At 43.6% G+C, this 20,878-nt stretch overlaps 1 protein-coding gene across 2 annotated transcripts in view; it reads left to right on the top strand.

Annotated features, from left to right (window-relative positions):
* The window catches only part of LOC146179629 (prolyl 4-hydroxylase subunit alpha-2-like), a 135,708-nt gene extending 115,131 nt beyond the window's left edge, over positions 1-20,577 (top strand). For both annotated transcript variants that reach the window (XM_084579902.1, XM_084579901.1), the window contains exons 8-14: positions 712-882; positions 2,903-3,079; positions 7,838-7,912; positions 15,711-15,773; positions 16,630-16,698; positions 18,190-18,286; positions 20,285-20,577. In XM_084579902.1, the coding sequence (XP_084436028.1) occupies positions 712-882; positions 2,903-3,079; positions 7,838-7,912; positions 15,711-15,773; positions 16,630-16,698; positions 18,190-18,286; positions 20,285-20,379 (747 nt within the window). In that variant the 3' untranslated portion in view covers positions 20,380-20,577. The remainder of the gene's footprint in view (positions 1-711; positions 883-2,902; positions 3,080-7,837; positions 7,913-15,710; positions 15,774-16,629; positions 16,699-18,189; positions 18,287-20,284) is intronic.
* The last annotated feature ends 301 nt before the right edge of the window (positions 20,578-20,878 follow it).

Raw genomic sequence — 20,878 nt, 5'->3', positions numbered from 1 at the left:
ATGACCATGTCGATCAATCAGGATTTTTGCTGCTTGGCGCGATGCCAAGTCACAGAGAACCTCTTTCGACGGAAAGAGTTGTATAGAATAGCTGTGCAGAATGCGTGATACTGAGCATACGTTCATCACACCTTTCACGTAAAAAATTGCCAAATGACAACAAAAGCGGCAATTTTTAAGGGCCGCTTGTTTAAGCACATGAGCCGCAGAAAAGCAAGGAAGTAAGAATACATCCCTCATGTTTGGTTAAAGGTCAACAGTCGCTATACTGCGATTCCATGTAACCGAGCCGGTGCCGGCGATCACAACGCTTCTTTTATGTTGCAGTGATCGTGAAGTATACGCTTGCAAGTACAAATTCGAAGCTTTGTAATTCGAACCCAAAAGGAAAACAATTTCTTAGAAATATGCTGAGCTCTAAATAAGCTGATGCAGACAGGAGTGTCTTTAAAGAGTCGCGTAGAGGAGGAGCTGCAGTTCGAATAGCCCGGAAATTCGATCAAAGTAAGCTGGAATTTTGCCCTGCTGCACTGGGCATTCTAAATTTTTATACCTTTAACATATAGTCTCAGCTTTGAAAAAAAGAAATGTGCAATCAGCTGTAATGCGCTGCATCATATTGACGGATAAATGTCGCGCTGTTTCTTTAGCGGCGCTCTATGGTTATTTGTTCATTTCGCTTCGCTTATGTCACTCGCGTCTTGACCTCAGAATGCGACCGAAGAGAAGGACCTCCGCTGCTACCTGAGCGTGCCGCACCCTTACTTCCGGATCGGCCCTGTCAAGATGGAAGTGATGAGCCGTGACCCGTACATCGTCCAGTTCTACGACGTCATCTGGCCCAAGGAGATCCGGGCCCTCCGCAGCATCGGAGATCCCATTGTGAGTCTACGGACACCAACTTCGTTTGACCTATCCTATGAAATAACTCATATCAGTGGTATCGTACTCTTGCTAAGGAACTTTTCACATCAAAATCGCAACCAAGAGGCATATCTGCTATTGTTCATCACAGCTTATAAGAAGTTGATATGGTGGAATTTCCTGCACCAGACAACTCGGAAATGAGTTATTTATTGGTTCATGTCAAAGAGTCCAGTTTTAATTCCGTGCATCTGTGTATTTTTTCTTCTACATAAAATTACCCCACCAGCAAGTATAGAAAACTATGTTCAGGCATCAACGTTTCTTCGGTTTGACTGTGCTGCAAGTAGGCCCTTTTCAACGTTTCCTTCATTTTTATGCTAACAAAAAACATATGCTCCCTAGCAGGGCAGTCACAGTGACTGGAAAGTTCCTAAACACTGAGGTAGCCTAATTGGTGTGTTTTATTTTTCATCAACATCGCCCCACTTGAAAAGCATGTGCCTTTACCTAATACATATGCAAAAGGTCGAAAACACACTGGACCCTATTCAGTGACCGTCTCTGAACAGGCATACATGCTGCCTCCTCATGTATACACAGCGAAAAAGCAAATTGTGGAATCCGGCCCTTGACGACGCTATCGCCTCGTGTTCTTGCGCGCCCATTGTACCAGGTTAAATTGAAATATGAAGTAGGTGAGGTTAATGGAAGCCAACCTTTGTGTTTGGCCAAGAACGCGCCTGCGTGGCAGGCTTCAATTATATAAGCCGCCGCTCGAGTCACGGCGGTGTGTTCGCGCGCGGCCGCGCAACTGCAAATCATCGCAGCCTCCCGGCGTCGCGTTTAGTGAAGGTCGCTAGAACGTGTTTCAACGCGTCCTCTTCGACGGCGATGGAGCATCGATAATGATCGGACAACGCTTTCTTCCGCAGTAAACGCTCTGGCAAATTGGCGTCGCGCCATCTTTCGCAAGTGCCCGCGCAGTCCCCGTTCGATGTCCGTTCGCGAAGAAATATGGTCGTGCGATCCGTACATTACATCCGTTGCGTCGAGCCTTAAATGGAGCGGTCCGCTCTCGTACAAGGGATCGTTCACTGCGGTAACTGTTGACAAATGGACGGAAACGAGCTTTCAGTTTGTATAGCTGTGCAAGAACGACGGGAAAGATGTAGTGTAACAGTTCTTTTCACTTTCTGGCTTCGCCTTTCGTTTGTAGGCATTTTCCCACATCTCCTGCAAACAGCCAAATTGAACACAACGCACGTCAATATTTTAGTTCAAATTATCTCCCTGAAGGATCTATTAGATACAGAGTAAGTCACGTCCGCAAATACTGGTTTATACAAAGTTTAAATATTTATCGCGAAAAGCAATTAACCGGTTTGCAAACGTTTCAGGGAGCGTGGTTATGAGGTTTCGTGAGGAACGCCATTTCACACAGTTTAGCGCGAAGAAAGAATGAAAGCTTTGAAATTGTTTTCCCTGTCCACATTCATTTAGTTTTCTTCCTGGCTATAAATTACAGCTCGCTAAAGATGACTGCAAATGCTTTACGTTTTGACTGTGACATCAAGACTGAACGACACTCGCTAATAATTCGATCATCTGATTGATTGGTTTACCAAGTATTTGAATTAAAAATTTACTGTGTAGCAGCAAAGAGATCGAAATAAGAAAAATCCCCAATTCTCATGCTCCACTCGTATGTTTTTCAATATAATAGAGCGTCAAGATCCGCTGGAATGCTAACTGTAGTTACATGCGACATGTAACTTACCACATCGTGATTCCACACAGCGCATTATTTCTCCATATACCGTGTCCGGACTATAGTCCACTTTCTGAAGCAAGTAGACGCTTTTCAGTTTTAGGTGATAGCTGTCAGCATGGCTTTTTTTTTTCCCCCGATATGACCCAATATTACCAAGCGAATACTACAAACATTAACACATTCAACTCAGGGCCCTTTCCTATATTAAAAGCTGACCGATTCTTTGTGACTGCTGCAGTAAGCTACCCGCGTTGCCTTCCGCAGCTTGGTCGGGCCACGGTGCGGGAGACGGGTCAGAACATGGTGTCTCATGGCCGCATCAGCCAGGTGGCCTGGATCAGCCCCGACTCGGACCCGCTGCTGGCCAGGGTCAACGAACGCGTTGCTATGCTCACGGGACTCTCCACGGACTACGATCGAGGCGACTCGGAGATCTTCCAGGTATGAGGCCGCGAATGTGACGTCAGTACGTGCTCTACCAAAAGGAGCACGTATAGTCATTTTGCATTTGACAACACTGCCGCATTACTTAGTTCTTCTCGCACTTTGCTTACTCTGAGACACGGGCGCAATGACAGGCGGAAACTAAGCAATAGTTCCAGTTCAATGGCTGCCTGCCATCTGAGTACCAAGCCTGTTTATTTATTTATTTATTTATTTATTTATTTATTTATTTATTTATTTATTTATTTATTTATTTATTTATTTATTTATTTATTTATTTATTTATTTATTTATTTATTTATTTATTTATTTATTTATTTATTTATTTATTTATTTATTTATTTATTTATTTATTTATTTATTTATTTATTTATTTATTTATTTATTTATTTATTTATTTATTTATTTATTTATTTATTTATTTATTTATTTATTACAGGTTCCTGCAGCGCCAGAAGGCATTATTGCAGGGGGGGGGGGGGGGGGGGAGATGACAAGTAATCTTGCTGGGAACGCCAGTGATAAAACCATAAAAAATGAAGAAAATAACACGACACAAGTGATAATGCAGAATGAGAAACATGCATCTAAAGGGGGCAACTGCGTGACGAACAAAGTGATGAAGGAAACACACGCAAGAGAACTGGGCGCCACGTCACACATCCGATAAAAAAGCCCGAAATAAATTTTCAGTGCAACACTCAGTGATGCCAGCTGGCAGCCGGTTCCACTCATTGATCGACAGTGGAAAAAACGAGGTTTTAAACACATCTGTCCGGCATTTTATTTCGCGGATCTTCCACTGATGATCAAGTCGTCTAGACAAAAAGTGAGGTTGAAGCAGGTTTGACCGGAACAGCGCGCACTAAGACACAGACAAGAAGAGAGACACGACACACACGAAGACACAGACAAGAAGAGAGACACGACACACACGAGCGCTGCGTGTGTGTCGTGTCTCTCTTCTTGTCTGTGTCTTAGTGCGCGCTGTTCCGGTCAAAATGAGTTACCAACTTGCCCAAGCATCTGTTTTAATGAAGCAGGTTGTCATGGCAATACTGAGTAATGAACATGGTGGCAACGTGTTGTTCACGGTGGCTCTGTTTGCGCAGTTTGGGCGGCTGAGCCATATACTTTGGACAAGTTATTTACTCGACTGTTAAGTTCTCAGTTATGGGTATATTCAGAGACATATTCCTCATGACTCTTCAGTTCGCTGTGTAATTGCTGACAGTCTTAGTATATAACGAGAGAGAGCGAGTGAAAAGTAAGACTCCAATGCATTAGAATGTGGAGTGGAACCGCAAGTGCGAGCGTCCTTAATGTAGTATCAGTGGAGAGCACGACACGCTTGGCGGTCCTTGAAGCCTTTAAAGACGAGCTTTCTTCAGAGCAGCGGAGAAAATACGGGTTCTAAGAAAAAAAGCTTTAACGGCAGCAAGAGCACTGTCGATGTCTTCGTCCCAGAACCCTACTCCCTACTGCAGTTTGTTCCTAAATAACGTTTGCTTAATAATTACACACCTGCCCTTAGTACGAGGCAGCGGTACGCTTTTATGAGCACTGCAAGAACGGCAGCGAGTAGTTCAAACGCTTCCTCCCAATACCCGAACACCTGCTGTCGACAATGCGCTAAACTCTGCTAAACTCTGTGCGAAGCTCTGCACGACAGGCCGTGACCAAAATAGACTTCTCTTTCCCTTTTAATCCCTATTCTTCTTAATGGGCATTCATCCCTTTTCCCCCAAACGCAGGGTAGCAAACCGGCTTCTTTTGCCGGTTAACCTCCCCACCTCTCCTCCTCCTCCTTATCCTCGTACTCTTCCTTGTGCGCCGACATAGATAAGTTTGTGGAGAATCTCGAAATTCTCATTGGACAGTTATTGGCCGGCAAAGAAAACGATGCTCCGGTTAGAAAGAGCCGTGAAATACGCTTTTCCTGGTCCGGCTATGCAGCCTGAAGGTAGGAAGAAATTTGCATGCACCAGGCAGTTTAGACATCGCAGCTAAACACGTAGTGTTATGTTTTACTTTTCCGTTTTGTTGCTGAGTAATCTCGGGCAGATTTCATCAGGTGCGCTTCGCTTCAAACGCTCACAGTTCTTCTCTGAAGAGCTATGGACATTTGGATGTGACGTGAGCGAACATTCGAAATTGGGATCAAGCAAAGCGCACTATAACAGGCTGCTCGAATTGCTATGGGATAAGCAGATAACGCTGCCTGATTCAGGCGAGGAGTAACGGTCAAGGAAGTACGAAGACTGTGCTCGAGATCCGAGAGCGATTTCTACCGGTGCGACTAGGCAATGAGGAAAGGTAGAGCACTCAGTTCCGGGCTCTTAACTCCGAGAACGGTGCACTGTAATGTGCAAGAAAAGGAAAGCTGCGCTGCAGAGACGAGTAACACTTTCGATAAAACATGCACGCGTGGCTTGTGCAGTGGCCTATTGGTATGTCCTTGTTCCTTGCCTGCAGCTCTTTTAATTTTTCCCCTCTTAAACAACCAAATAATTTCTTGTGACTAGTTTGCAGGTCTCAGGGTTGCGTCTCCAGCTCGTATAGCTTTCCGTGTCTTGCCACCGCACCACTTGTGTTCTTATTGTGGTGTTTCAGGATCCTCCAACCCAGATACGTCCCTTTGCATCCTTATTGATCCAAGTGATCGCTAATCTAAGGTCATCTGCATACTTAAGACACATTCGCTCTGTCTTGTTCTTATTTTTCATCGTTTCTTTTCCTACTAAAAGTAATCTAAAAAGGCCAGGTGCGACGCGCAAAGAACACAGCGCGCTTCTTTGTACTCTCCTTCTCCTAGCTCAAAATACCTCAGTGAGCAATACGTTGAAGTCCAGGAAGCGCTTCGGACAGCCAGCTGCACAATGATGTGCAGCAAGCAATATGGCGGCGTTGAGGTTGCAAAGGTTCGTTCAGGCAGCTGGTTACCTGCTCCTAGACCTAGCTTTAAACGGAAATCTTGGTTTTCACTACGAACAAAGTAAATAGACTTCACTAAGCGACGCGTTGCGTGAAAGGGGGAATTCGACAAAGACGATAATCATGATGGTGATGATGAAACGGTGAGCAATAAACAAGGGAGAATGTCCCGTCTCACAGCGTAGCAGTAAGGCAGTGGGAAGGGGGAGCATTCATGCTTCTTCTGTGGCTTAATTTTCTTGTGTTCTTATCTTAAACGCCTGATAAATAACGGTGCTATAGTCGGCATTGGTCAGAATGGAAGATGTGGTTGCTGCCGGAAAGGTTTGGAGGAGGCGTATGCTGCTTGCTAGGTGCGCGTCCTGACGCAATGCTGGTGACCTGGCAAACTTATTCACTGATTGCGTTGCACGTCTTTACCGGAAGCGCGCAAAACGCGAATGATTAACTCGTCCAATCGAGTAAAGATGTGACCTGTCTCCAAAACCTGGGGTTCCTCGTCAAACAGTGTGCTCCCCATGTGACACCGTTATACGTATAGCACGACGTCTCGTGGGAGTGATGCGGATCAACGTTCAAGCTCTATTGCGAACAAGGATACATAATGTTTTGGGCAGGGAGATTTCACTTCCCAAACCAAAACCCATGATCGATCATCAGGCAGTGGCCTGCAAAATGCGCTCAGAATTTATTTGTAATGAAAACAGTTTCCGCAACTGAACGCAGTCTTTTCATTGACCCTTTGATCGCTTAGGCCAGTTGATTTCGCATTAAGGTATGTTGGCACGTGTTCGATATTACATTTTACACGTAGGCAAACGTGACATGACGCAACATAAACTACAGCTCATGTCTCTTAACTTTATTTGTCCACGCACAAGCCAGTGCATACGGATCAACTGGTTGAACTTTATTTATTTATTTATTTATTTATTTATTTATTTATTTATTTATTTATTTATTTATTTATTTATTTATTTATTTATTTATTTATTTATTTATTTATTTATTTATTTATTGATACTGCAATCCCAGTGTTGGGATTTTAGCAGGGTGGGAATACAAACTATGTAGTTTAACAAAACAGGCAAAAATAAACAATAATTACAGTCCAAGTTGAAGCTCTTCTGAACAATTAATAATAAAACCAAAAATATACAACACAGCAGGGAAATAACAAAAGCAATAAAAAGAAACTAGGTTATATGTTGCGAGAACAACGTCAGTGATGGCTGCAGCACTTCATTGTTAGTGAGGTTATTCCAATCGGAAATAGTTATTGGATGTATTCTAAGCTTTTAAGGTGCAAAATCAAAACCACTTGAAAACAAAAGTATCCATGCAAATCAGTAGGCGTGATAAACCGTTCTAGTTTTTCCTCCGTTAATAGCAAGTAAATCAAACATCTAGCTCCGTCTGAGGGAAGCAACATTCTGCTTCAAGCGGGTGGTTTAACTTTGCATTCTAAATGGGTTTTCGACAAGTGTTTCCTTCTCGACGCTTGTTCGCTGCTACAACGACTCATGTGAAACCACGGCGCCGTATTGAAACTCCCTTCCCACAAGCATTATATCCCAAGAATAAAACCTGGTCTACACCCATGGGGAAACATGCAGTTGTGATTACCTTTGATAAACGTGCCCCGCGGCTCCAGCCAGGGCATGAGAAAAGGAAATGGCTCCTGTGTCCTAACACGACCTCAAGTAGCTTTCATTACTTGGGGCAAGGCACATACCTGTTTGTGGTCTGCGTGCTGCTCACTCCAATAACCTTCCTTTCTTTACTTTCTTTCATAACTGCATGGGTCTGCCCGGGAAACAGTACAACTCCTACGGTCCCGGCGGCCACTACGAACCCCACCACGACTACCTGTTCGAAGGGCTCACCGAACAGCAGGTAAGCTGAAATAGCATGGTTATTCGGCGTGTGTGCTCTGCATTAATTCCACATCTTTTACATCTTCCTCCATGGTAGCGGTTTAGAATTTCTGCGTTCAATGATACAGACGTGTCAGATGTCAGCGATATTGGAGGCATAAAAGCAGGTAATGTTGTTGTTGTTGTTGTCCAAATAACTTATGGCACATACCCACAGAGGGGGATCGGCCAAGAATTGGGTAGCAAAGAATTTTTTTTTTTTTTTAATATACTTGCATAAAAAGAAATATATATATATATATATATATATATATATATATATATATATATATATATATATTAATAATAATTTGAGGGGTAGAGGAAACGAAACAAAATGGGAAATAAGTGAAATATAATATGAAAAGTGGTAACACTCACGGGAGATTGACACTATATTTGTAGGACAAGTGATGTTTTAATATTTAGCAAGGAAAACGATTTGAGTGCAGTAAAAAATTTTGCATGGCGGTAAAAATAGACCTGTGACTGTGCCCAAGGATGGTGGCGCCAAATGATAACAATGTCGGGCTGCTTAAACTAAGGCCAAGCTGTTGCAATGGCCTTTCCATCAACTGTTTGCTCAGCGTAGTAAAGCGGCGGCAAAACAATAAAAAGTGATCTAATGTTTCTTGTTCACCGCAAAATGCGCAGACGGGAGACATTGCCAAACCAGACCTGTGAAGATAGAAATTTAAAGGTGGGATGCGGCATCGCAGCCTTGTTAGTGAAATCTCAAGTTGCCGTGAATGACATAATTTTCTATTCCAAGAATAATTTAGATGCAGGTAGTCCTCAGATCTTAAAAGATGTCCGTTTTTCATATTTAATAGAACGTTTCTTCGAAACCTCGCTGCGGTGATGTACGCGGTCGCCGGAAGGATAGATAATACGGGGCCATTAAGGGACTCTTTTGCTAAATTGTCAGCATATTCATTTAAATCCACATTGCTGTGGCCTGGTACCCATACCATATGTACAATTTTCAAATGTTTTGGGATCAGGGAGACAAAGGTTTTTACTATTGCAGAATCCACCGACGAAGAGAGAGATGAACACAATGATAGAGAGTCGGAAATTACTGCCACTTTAGAAAAAGAGGAGTCTAATTTACGTAGAGCGAGTACCACCGCCAGAAACTCCGCCTCAAAAATTGGGGTGAAGTCCGGAAGCCGGACAGAAAAAGACCAGTCTAAATGTGGACAATATATACCCACTCCCGCCTTTTCATTACTTTGAGATGCGTCAGTAGCTACAACTAAACTAGCAGAAAGACTTCTTAAATGATCTTCTAATAATCCGTTTAGAATAACGGATGATAAGTTTTTAGCATTATTCGGGAATATGTCGTCAAAGACAATTTTAATAGATGAACCGATGGTTTGTATGGGTAGAATACTAGGAAGGGAAACATTTAAGGGGTCCAGCAAATTTTTGACCATAACAACCTGCGGGGTGTGAAATTTAGACCAATGGACACCGAAAAAGGAGGTCGGTTGACAGCAAAAAATAGACATAGATCGGTGAAACTCTGATTCATATATCCTTAAGTACGTCTGAACGGTTAGAATTTGTAATCTACATATCAAGGGTGGAATCCGGGCTTCAAGGTAGAGCACATTGTTGGCAACAAATTTTGGAAGTCCCATACACAAACGAAGCGCTTCTCGCTCCAAAAGAACAAGCGGTCGAATTTTATAAGCTGCTGATCCAGAAAACAAGACTGAACCGAACTCTAAAATTGGACGCACATACATAACATAAATCATTAAAAGGACATCTCTCCGCATTCCAGACCTGGGACGACTAATTCGGCGCAACATGCCCACGGCCCGAGCCCCTTTCGTAGCAATATGGTTAATGTGGGGCTGCCATGAAAGATTATCATCATAAGTGACCCCTAAATACTTTAATGATTTAACCTGTGGTATTATTTGTTGCTGATACATTACAGACAGACTTACAGAATCCTTTATATTAAATACGAGGACTGCGCTTTTGTTGACATTTAATGTGAGATGCAAGCCACACAACCAATTCTCAATAGAGTTTAGGTACGTTTGCAAGTGGAGATAAAGGGATTGAATATCCGATGCAGTTGCAAAAAACGCAATATCATCAGCATATACGTAAGTGCGAACGTCATGATTAACAGGTATTGAGCTGAGTAGTATATTGAAAAGGACTGGTGAAAGGACTGCTCCTTGCGGCACTCCCCTGGCTTGCTTATATCTGCCAGAATGGACGCCATTTAATGCACAGTAAAACTCTCGGTTTTGGAGGAATTCGGATATCCAGGCTACTAAATAATGTGGAAACTGAAGAGACTTTAATTTTTGCAATAGAATGCTATGCTCAACGCTATCATAGGCCTTGGCTATATCTAGCGTTATCAAGGCAGCGTGCATTTTTTGGCGCCGCGCTAGAAGAACTCGACTCTCGAGATCAGCATGCGCATTCCAGATGGAACACTTTTGACGGAAACCAATTTGGCAAGGACTGAGGATATTTTCTTTATTCATGAATTCCGAAACACGTATAAGTATGACTCTTTCAATTAATTTTACAATGTTTGATGTTAATGCAATTGGTCTTATATTATCAATAGACAAGGCACCGCCTTTATTCTTAAGTAAAGGAATTATTTTGGCAAGTTTCCATTCTGGGTGTATCCAAGCATGTTTAATGGAATAATTTACTAGCTCTAATAACGTCTGAGGTGACTCGTCAAAAAGAATTTTTAACATTTTTGAAGTTACTTTATCAGGACCGGGAGCAGCGGCTGGTAATCTCATAACTATTGGAGTAAGCTCAGAAACGGAAATTTGAGGATCATAATTAACAGGTTCCATTGGCATTACAGATATCGAGCCCGAAGGTAGCGCAGACGAGAAACGTTTCTCCAGTCCTTTGGCAATTTTTTCAATTGTGTCTATTGCTTCATGTGGAGTCAAAATAAAGGAATGTAGATTTTGTGCTTGCGGAATCTTTTTCCGCGAGCGTAAAAAACCGAAAAGTGCAGTTCGATTGCCTGATTTAGAGAGGAAATCAAAATGCTTTGCATCATACTCGTCCTTCGCTTTTGCAACTGTACGTTTAAATGTAGCTGCAATGAACTTGTAATCCTGCCAGTTTTTCGGGCACTGGTTGTGGAGAAGCTTTTTCCATGCCGCCTTTCTACGTCTGTAATCTCGGGAACAATCAGCATTCCACCAAACAGCTGAAGTATTCACCTTTGAGCTCCGTACCAAGATCTCAGACTTCTTACGGCAATCCTCAATCACCGAGCATAAGCGTTTTGATTTTTGTTCTTTATCCGTGTTAGTCAATGATTCAAGATTAGAGCGTAACGTTGACTGAAAGTTATTATAGTTGATAAATGACCTCAACTGAGAAGTCGCTGGAGTTACAGGGTGATTAACCTCAAACGCAATCGGTATGTGGTCACTAGAGGTGCCACAATCAAGTGTTGACCAATTATTAACGAAGAGACTGGGAGAGGTAAAAGTTAAATCTAACACAGATTGACTGTGTTTTCTTATAAAAGTGGCCGAACCCGAATTTCTACAGGAAAAGTTATTATTTGTTACCCAATCCCAAAGACGCTTGCCACAACTGTCTGTCTTGTAGCCCCATGACACATGATGCGAATTAAAATCACCAGCCAGAAGAACTGAGTTTCGACAATTAACTAATAGCAGATCTAGAGGTTTTGTATCTTGTACACCGCTAGGGAAATAAGCATTCACTAATGAAAACGGACAGTGCCCTGGAATTTCAAAGTCTAGGGCCAATAACTCACAATCTGTAGAAGATAACTGGAAAGAAATCCTAGCCCTGTGACAGAATTTTGTACAGACAAATATAATTAAACCTCCTCCTTTTGATTGGCGATCTTGTCTGAATGAATTATAATTTTGTAAATAGAAATGCTTTTCAGCTGTTAGCCAAGTTTCTTGCAAAATAATTATATGTGGATTATATTGAGAAGAAATGTAAACTAAATCTGTTGAAGCTGTTAGAATTGAACGACAGTTCCACTGGATAACTCTTAGTGCCCCTATGATTGTGGAATCTTGGCAGCCGTAACTGCCTGCCCCAAAATATTATCCTTTGGCTTTAATGTATGCTGATGTTTCTTTGATTTTGGTTGGGACCGCGGATTGGACATGGGAGACCCACACCGTTTTAAAATTCTTACATCTGATTCTACCATCTCTGCGTCATTAATGTTTTTATCGTCATCTGGAGGAGCAGCCCTGTTAGGCGAAGCAACAGCAGTGCTTTCAATCGGTTGAGAGCTTTCAGAGGGCATATTTGCTATGAAAGGGGCTGTTCCTGATTGCAGGGCTTGCGTTAGCTGAACTGCCAGAACGTTAGAAAAACACTCTGTGACAGTAGAAACTATTCGGTCGACCATTTTAGTCATTGATGATTCCACTGCAGTCATTATCGCCTTTGAGATTGATGCATCCAGAGGCACACCTGATCGGGCTGATACACCTGCATAACCGTGTAATCGTTCCTTAACCTCTGTTAAAGCGTCACGACGCGAACAGCGTTTTCTATCTATTACCTCTAGAATTTGCAGCTCCTGTTTTCGAGATGGACACTCCAAGGAGTTTGCAGCGTGGGCTCCACCGCAAAGGCAGCATTTATCGTTTTGTTGTGAACAAGATGACGAATGATGACCATCGCCACATTTGGAACACCGCACGGAGGACTTACAACCACGAGCACTGTGACCATATCGCCAGCAATTAGTGCACTGCAGTGGCTTAGATTTAAGAGGATCCACACGGAAGATCAATGGCCATGCTTTTATCTCTGACGGGCATGAAGTTCCCGCAAATGTGGCAATCACCGACTCTGTTGGTACCCGCGTATTATTAACCTCCCGGCTGCAACGATACACCGCTACCACACCAGCCGCCGAAAGAAGGTCGAGGGTCTCAGCTGGAGTTAAAGAAGAGTCTACTCCTCGGACTAATCCCTTTGTGCATGCAAGATGAGTAGGGATAAAGCTGCTCACCTGAAGCGATCCAAATGAATTGCATTTAAGCAGATCCTTCACGCAATTGAGATCTGGAGATCGGCACAGTATCCCGCCGCGCCCAAACTGCCTCACTTCTGTGATTGAGTCATACAGGGTAGAGGCTGCCTGGAGAGCAGCTCGAACAGTCCCAGGGTTATTCATTTTAATAAATCCGCCATCCTTGGGCACTAGCGCCACAGGAATGTTTGGAACGCCAGATCGTTGGAACGCTTCCAGAGGTAGATCTTGAGGAGTAATGAAAGCCGACCAGGGGGAGCGCCCCTGGCCGGGAGACTGCGTAGACATCACTTTACAGTTACAATCTCTCTGCGAGCGTTATCAACACGGTGAAAAGCGCAAATGCGCAGGGGAAAACAGAAAAAGAGGACTAGCCGCCCAATACTTAGCCGAATCACGCCTTCTGCTCGTAGCGGTGCCCTAACGTGCTAACAAGCTCGATGTTAGCAGAAGCGCTTCGCATCAATGTGGGTCTCTTTCTAAGGTAATGAAACTGGCACCACTCCATTACGTTGTCTTTGTCGTCCTCATCCTGCCGTTTTCTTTTTGCGCCTTTGAATATTCATGAATGTATAAAAGAAAAACAGGCTGTTCTTACCCCTGAAGAGTGACATGGTACTCGCTAATTTAATCACTGTTTGCAGAAAGTAACTCACTATGACACTGAAGCGAAAGCTGTAATTGTAGGGCGAGGAGTTGAGATAAGCCGAATTTTGCTGACATCAATCACAGCGGTTCAAAGCACGTGCATTATACGGCTGCACTGCGAAAAGGCACAAGCCAGTTGGGTCTGAACTTTATACAGTGAACAACCAGCAATGTTACCTTTCTCAATCCAGGCAGGGAGGCATTTTTGCCCCGCAGACAATCACTTCGTTGGTCGATAAAATGCCGTAAATCGGGAAAGAGCCCGTATGCAGCGAATTCATCAACCCTGTTGCAGGGCATGCCTCGTAAAAAACGCTGGCCAGGAAGCTATGCACATGCGCGGGCGATAGACACATGTATTAGTGTTTGTGCATAGATCACTAGCGTGGCGTTTTGGTCTTGTTCGTAATGCATAACATGAAAAACTTTGCGCACACCGAGACGAAGACGGAAGAAGAATAGTGGACACAGCGCTCGTGTGTCCACTCTTCTTCCTTGCTCGTGTAGGTGTACGCTAAGTTTTTTCATGTTGTGCTTAAATATTATGCACAAACAGTAATGCAAGTATCTTTCTGTATAATGCGGGCCACACAGGATGTGTGTCTTAGTATTATATAGCTCTGCGTGCAAATTACTTTCTTCTCCGGCCACTCCCAGTCGAAAAATAACTACAGAACTGTGCCAAAAATACGACAAAATATCCTGTAGTTCTGTCATAAACATCAGATTTTTCTGTAGTTCTGTAGTACTTTCCTGTAGTTCTGTAGTTTTTCTGTAGTATATTTCTGTTGTCTGTAGTTCTGTAGCGCTTTTCTGTTGTAACTATAGAAATTTCTGATGTTACTACAGAATGTTCTGCTGTCACAACAGGTTTCCCGTCAAAAACCGCACAGAAATTTTGTCGTAACATGAGAAAATTTTCTGTAGTTTTTTTCCGACTGGGCTCCCCTTTGTGATGTACTACCCTGAGGGTACAAACAGATAAAATAATTGATAAACCAGCTTGAAAAATATATACGACCCGAAATATAAGAATGCAGCCGCAAGCGGCAAATGGAAACACACGATCATTATTCGTGCCGTCACAAAAAGAAGAAACGTCATAAAGGCGGGGGCAAAGAAGATCAAACATTTTGCCTCCGCACTATACGACCTATCAAACGGCAGATTATCGGTGAAAACGGTGCCACGTCCGTCAGGAAATGGGCCACCATGGTTATAGCTTAGCGTTGCGTAAAACACGAACAGCCGTGCAAGAAACGTTCCGCAGCAACTGCGTAACCACGCAGATTTTATGGCCACTAACGACTGCGCTGAATTGCCCAGTCACGCCGAATTGTTATGAGCGCACAAAAAAAAAAAAAGAAGAAACGCCATGTCTTCTTTAAAAATAAGGCTCCATCGGCCAGTCTATGATCTGCAGTGAGCGGAATTGTAATACGAAAAAAAAAAATTATTCTGGCAGAAAATCAGGTGCGACGGCAGCCTTTCCTTTATTTATTCTATCCAATTAAAATTGTTTTTTTATTTCTGTATCTTCAAATCATAACTGCTTAGCGCTCTCTTTGCGTTTGATAGCCGATTAAGCTCCGACGAATTCGATACATTACCATTCTTTCTCTCTATATATTTTGTTCTTTAACGGTTTCCCACATTTCACTGTTCTTCACAGCTGCGTGTCCCCTTTTCACCTTTAGTGAAGTTCTTTGTGATTGTACGCGAGCCTTTCAGCTGCTCTTTTAACTCTGCTTCTTTCCTCAAAAGCGTCGACAACGTCCCTTCGAGAATTGCGAGAGAGAAATCCTCAGGGCTCCTTTCCCTCGGTTCTGCGTTTTTCTTTGCGCGCTCTTTTGCGCGCAAGAGCCAAAGGAGAAAAGCCCAGCGGGAAATAACCAGAGGATGAAGAGAAGATGGCGTTCGTCATTGACCCCAAACGTGAACGCACGGCTTTCGCGAACGCCGCCGGCTGCTTACTTTTCCGTGTGATGCGCGCCGGCCCGTGTCAGCGTTCACGGAAAGTGCGCGTTCCATTGCTTTTCTTCTTACTCTTTCTCTTCGCCACTTTCTTTTCGTGCAGAAAGAAGAAATGGACGAGACGGATAAGGAATCTGGTGACCGCATCGCCACCTTCATGTTCTACGTGAGTTGGCTGTTTGGATAGGCTAAGAGATTAAAGTGCGCCCCTTAGTCTACTGTCACCTTTGTGGTGAAATTTGCTTCCAGTTAAGAAAAAAAGAACGTTATTCTACAAAACAAGAGTACATGTCGGGATTAAGCCCAACGTCATTGAATGCCTGCATGCGGTTGCTAGCATCAATCAGAATCTCATTTCGTGTGCTGGTGCACCAGGAGCCCTATCGCCCTCTTTCGCTGCGAAATTGCAGGAATCAAAACAGCTCTATAAGTAACTTGAAGAAATTCGGATAAAGTGGTTCTGCTTCTCTGTTGTTGTTTCTTTTTTTCAAAAAAGAAAGAATTGCGGAAATTTTTTGCTGGCGCACAATTGCATCCACTTCGTTATTTTGATAACGCAGTTTTATAGGCAATGGTGTGTCCAGCGGCAGTTTGTGCTAATCACCCATCTCTAATTTAATATCATGAACTCCCTTCCCCTTCTACACTTACCTCTACTGGCACCTGTAAATGTTAAATAAATAACCAATTAATTAATATCTGTAAATAAAATGAGGTTCGTTGCAGAAAGGTTAGACAGCGATAGTGAAGGTACTCACAGAATTTAACTGCACAAGGACCAACTTCATACCGTTTAGCAAAAGCCGACATTGTTCACTGTTTGGAATAGGAAACACTCCTGCTTGGCAAGTGGGCTGACTTTCCGTGACTACACCGAGAAAGCATATACTGCCAAATGTATAAGCGAATAAATTGACTAGCAACACAAAGTTCCTGCACATCCCAGAACTTAGGCCTTTCTGCCTAATAGCATTTTTTTCTTGTTGCATTTTTTTTTTTACTTTGCTACTCCTTCCCTACAGCTGTCGGACGTGAGCCTGGGAGGGTCGACTGTGTTCCCCTACGCAAAAGCAGGAGTGTCGCCCAAGAAGGTAAGCATTTGATGATGGTGCTTGGTGCTGTTGTCTTCATTTGCTTAGTCACTAGAACGTAATCCGACTGATTATCATGGTGATGATTGTAGTGGTCGCCAACTATCAGAACATAAGGTGGAGCCCTATTACTTCCAAACTAAGCAGACAGCTCTGTTCTAGAACGGTGTGGTTGGTATTGCTTCAGCAGCTGCCTGTCGTGCCCTCCCAATAGACCCACTCTGAAAGTCTACGCAACAAGAATGATGATTGGGGTATTCTGACTGTTATGATCACTTTCGCTAAGCGCATTAAGTTTTGCCATTACTTTGGTTTATTTCACCGGGCCCGCTGCAGTGGCGCAGTGGTTAAGATGCCAGACTACTGTGCCGGAGTACCCGGGTTCGAACCCGACCGCCGGCGGTTGCGTTTCGATGGAGGCGATACGAAGAGACGTCCGTGTGCTGTGCGATGTTAGTATACGTTAAAGATCCCCAGGTGGTCGAAATTACTCCGGAACCCTCCACTACAGCACCCCTTTCTTTACTCCGCTTCTCACTAAGCGTTGTGTGGCCACACCATGGTTCAGCGTTTCAGGAAACATCACAGGGGGTTCGGTCGAATGGAAGCGTGATGCTTATTTTTTTTCGGCTTCCCTATTCGGTAATTCATCTGTGTATTTGACTGTTTGTGGAATGAAACAATTGCGCTTTTAGTTTTTTCTTTTGCGTAGAGAATCCCAAACATCGCAGTCGCTGCAGCAAATTACGAGAAAGAGTGCAACCGTTTCATTAGTACTGCTGGTCGTACGAACACAAGAGTTGAGGGTGGAGTGCCACTTCACCGTAGCCGAGAGGCTACAAACGCTACAACTATGAAGCCCGACCTTAGTGTTCCTCTCAATCTGTCCTACTTAACCTTTTCTGCTGTGGGTATACCGGAAAGAAAAGAAATCATGCAGTACAAAATAATTACCTCTATGCCTGACATTGTCTCTAAAGCTTTCGCGGTGATCATATAAGTAACTATACCCGTTTTTCGTGGCAGAGAATATAAGGCACACACTGCGGCATTCTGCATAGCTGCGAGTGACTTTTAATAGGACACTAACGATAATATCTGCCACACATAGTCTTCTATGTCGAGTCTTTCAAATGGTTGTGATAAGAGGCAAAACTTGCGATGTGCTATAACCTGTGACGTTAACCCACATATCTATTGTCTCAGACAGCTTTTTACATGCACGTAGCTCTGAAAATAACGACCACGTGATAACGATGTCAAAACCGCGGAAAGTGGCCACTTAACCGTGATGCAAAGCGATATACTTTTCGGGGTGTCACTTTCGCTAAAGTATTGCTATTTTGTAAGATCCATTTCTAGAGAGCACTTTAAGGTACCACGATATTCTCAACTGCCGCAAAATAGATCATTTGCTTACTACGAGCTTATCTGGTTGTAAGTCATGCGTAACTGGTCATGACGATCACGTGTGTTCGGCGCCTGTTGCAGGGATCGGCCGCCTTCTGGTACAACATGCACGAAGACGGCAGCTACGACGTGCGGACACTACACGGCGCCTGCTCCGTGCTGCATGGAACAAAGCATGGTACGCACGACGACCTTTTCTTCCTTCTTTCTCTTCAAATCTACGCGCTTTAAACAGGAATAACACCCTACTTGAGAGTGAAAAAGAGGCAACATGCCCTCTAGTGCACTCCATTGTAGGGGCACAATGCCAAGCCTCCAAACCTTGCAGCACATTTTCATCGTTAGAAATAAAGAATGCCTATGGCTGGCAACGGAAGCTGATGTTCACTTCAATACCAGTGAAGATCCGGCAGTTACCAAGATTTTTGCCGAGATTTAATGTATCCAAACTTCTAATCTCTAAACGCCTGGTGTAACCGATTAAAGATTCCTGTCATTGCTAATTTCATCAAATAAACATTATTTCGGGGGGAATATGCCTTTGTCGCGTAGGCAGTATAGCATTCCGTACATCACTGGTAAAACTTCTACCATATGACTTGGATAAAATACCGTCCCCCTAAAGGGAGTACGCTAAAGAACGTGTTACACATTTTTTTTTAACTCCTTTTCAAAGTAATGTGTGTTTAGAGTGCAGAAGGGAGTGGAAAGTCAAAATGGTACGCCAATGTGCATGTAAACGCAGATAAATACTTATGTTCACTGCGCGGCACATTAGCGACAAAGAAAAGCTGTTTGGTAGGCTTAAAAACCACATTTTTTTATCTAGCTTGGTGGCATAGAAAGGGCGGTTCCGCGCCCGTGCGTCGTGAACTTGCAGCTTTGCTGTCATGTCACTTAGGAACATGATTTTTCTCCGGTTTGATATTGCTGTCTTTGGGCTTTTCGTCGTTTTCAAACTAATGGATACAGTAGTTGATGGGCTGTGTTATAATGGTGGTTAGATCCATAGATGACAATGAACTATCTTGAAAAAAGCGCTACCTAACAAAAAAAAACTGTTCTGAATTGATTAGTTTGGTTTGGTTTACGGATTTTAACATCCCAAAGCGACTTAGGCTGCGGGAGACGCGGTAGTAGAATCAAATTTCGACAACCTGCAGTTATTTTACGTGCACTTTCATTGGACAGCATAGGGGTGTCTAAATTGCTTTTCGCCTCCATCGAAAAGTAGCGGCCACGGCCAGGATTCGATCCTGTATCCTTGGACACAGAAGTCGAGCGCCCCAACAACTGTACCATCACGGCGGGGCGGTTTCTGAATGGTATCAGCGCAAAATACAACAGAAAGGCCTGGACGCGGTACCTCAGTGGTTGAGGCTCTCAATTGGTTATCCGGAGGACGCGGGTTCGGTCCTCTAGGTGGCCGTGGTTTGATGGAGAGGAAACGCAAGTCACCCGAGTACTGTGTGATGCCTGTGCACGTTAAAAGAGCAAGGCACCCGTGTGCTGTGCGATGTCAGTGCACGTTAAAGAACCCCAGGTGGTCGAAATTTCCGGAGTTCTCCACTACGGCGTCTCTCATAGCCTGAGTCGCTTTGGGACGTTAAACCCCACAAACCCACCAACCAACCTGTACACGTTAAATATCCCCAGGGGGTAAAATGTATTCAGGACCCTCCACTACGGCATCCTCATAGCCGATATTGCTTTGGGACGTTAAGCCCTATAAGCAAAAACAACAAAACTTTAACAGGGCAAGTCACGTGACAAGTATGTCCCATCATAAATCCATTTATTGCATGAGGCTTATGAACAGACTTTCCGTGCGTACTGTAACTATTCCCGATGGGGGTCAGTTTGGTGTGACGAAGTTTAATCATCTACAAAGAAGTAGGTGAATTTCGGTACAAAACTTGTTGTCTATCAATAAGATTCCTGAAAATGTCGCAGCATTCAGCGCTGGCTGGAGAATAGAGCAAAAATGCTTTCGAATCACTCTGAAATGATGAATCTTACAACTAACACTTGTGCAGCTTTAAACCAAATAATTTTTCTAAAAATGGGGGGGGGGGGGGGGGGGGGGTAATTTCGCCTTCTTTCAACGGGTGAAATGGTGTCCTAGAAACATAACGATCCGACATTGGCTTCACGTCTGCTCCATCTGTGTTTGCAGTGGCCAACCTGTGGATTCGAACCAATGGACAAATCTTCACCAGACCCTGCCCAGCGATGCAACGGAGACGGAGGCTAGATTCCGAACGGCTGTGATAGTTAATTGTTGTCTGTGTTACTTAATTTCCTGTTCTTGTCCCTACTCGTTCTTTCTATTTTTGTCTTTCTCTTTGTGTTTTTTTTTTTTCAATCACTATTTTTTACTCTGGGAACGACAGGTCGTCCCTATCAGTCTCAATTGTTTTTTTTTTTTAATAAAATGAGAAAAAAGTCGGAGGATGGCTCGTACGAAGAAGCACTGACCACAGCACGCCTTGGGAAAGTGTGCGACGGGCGAGCGTAGGAATTTGCAAGCCTTCTATTGTGATGCGATAAAAGCGTGTTTGCAAATACACTAATCAGAACGCTCGACTCAAAGTCTGCTACGGCCGTCAAACTTATTCGCAAGAAAAGTGGAAGCAAACCTTCATCGCGCCGACCCTGAGCTTGAAGGAGTGCTGTCGTCTACAATAGGAGAGATTTAAAAGCACGCCGTATGCGCCTAGAGCCACCGCCTACCACAGCTGCCTATCGCCAACGCTTGTGTGCAGATGGC

This window comes from Amblyomma maculatum, chromosome 9, assembly GCF_055883805.1.
Source record: "Amblyomma maculatum isolate TAMU_Amacu chromosome 9, ASM5588380v1, whole genome shotgun sequence".
Taxonomy (NCBI): Eukaryota; Metazoa; Arthropoda; class Arachnida; order Ixodida; family Ixodidae; genus Amblyomma; species Amblyomma maculatum.
This window is presented reverse-complemented; position numbering and strand designations above follow the sequence as displayed.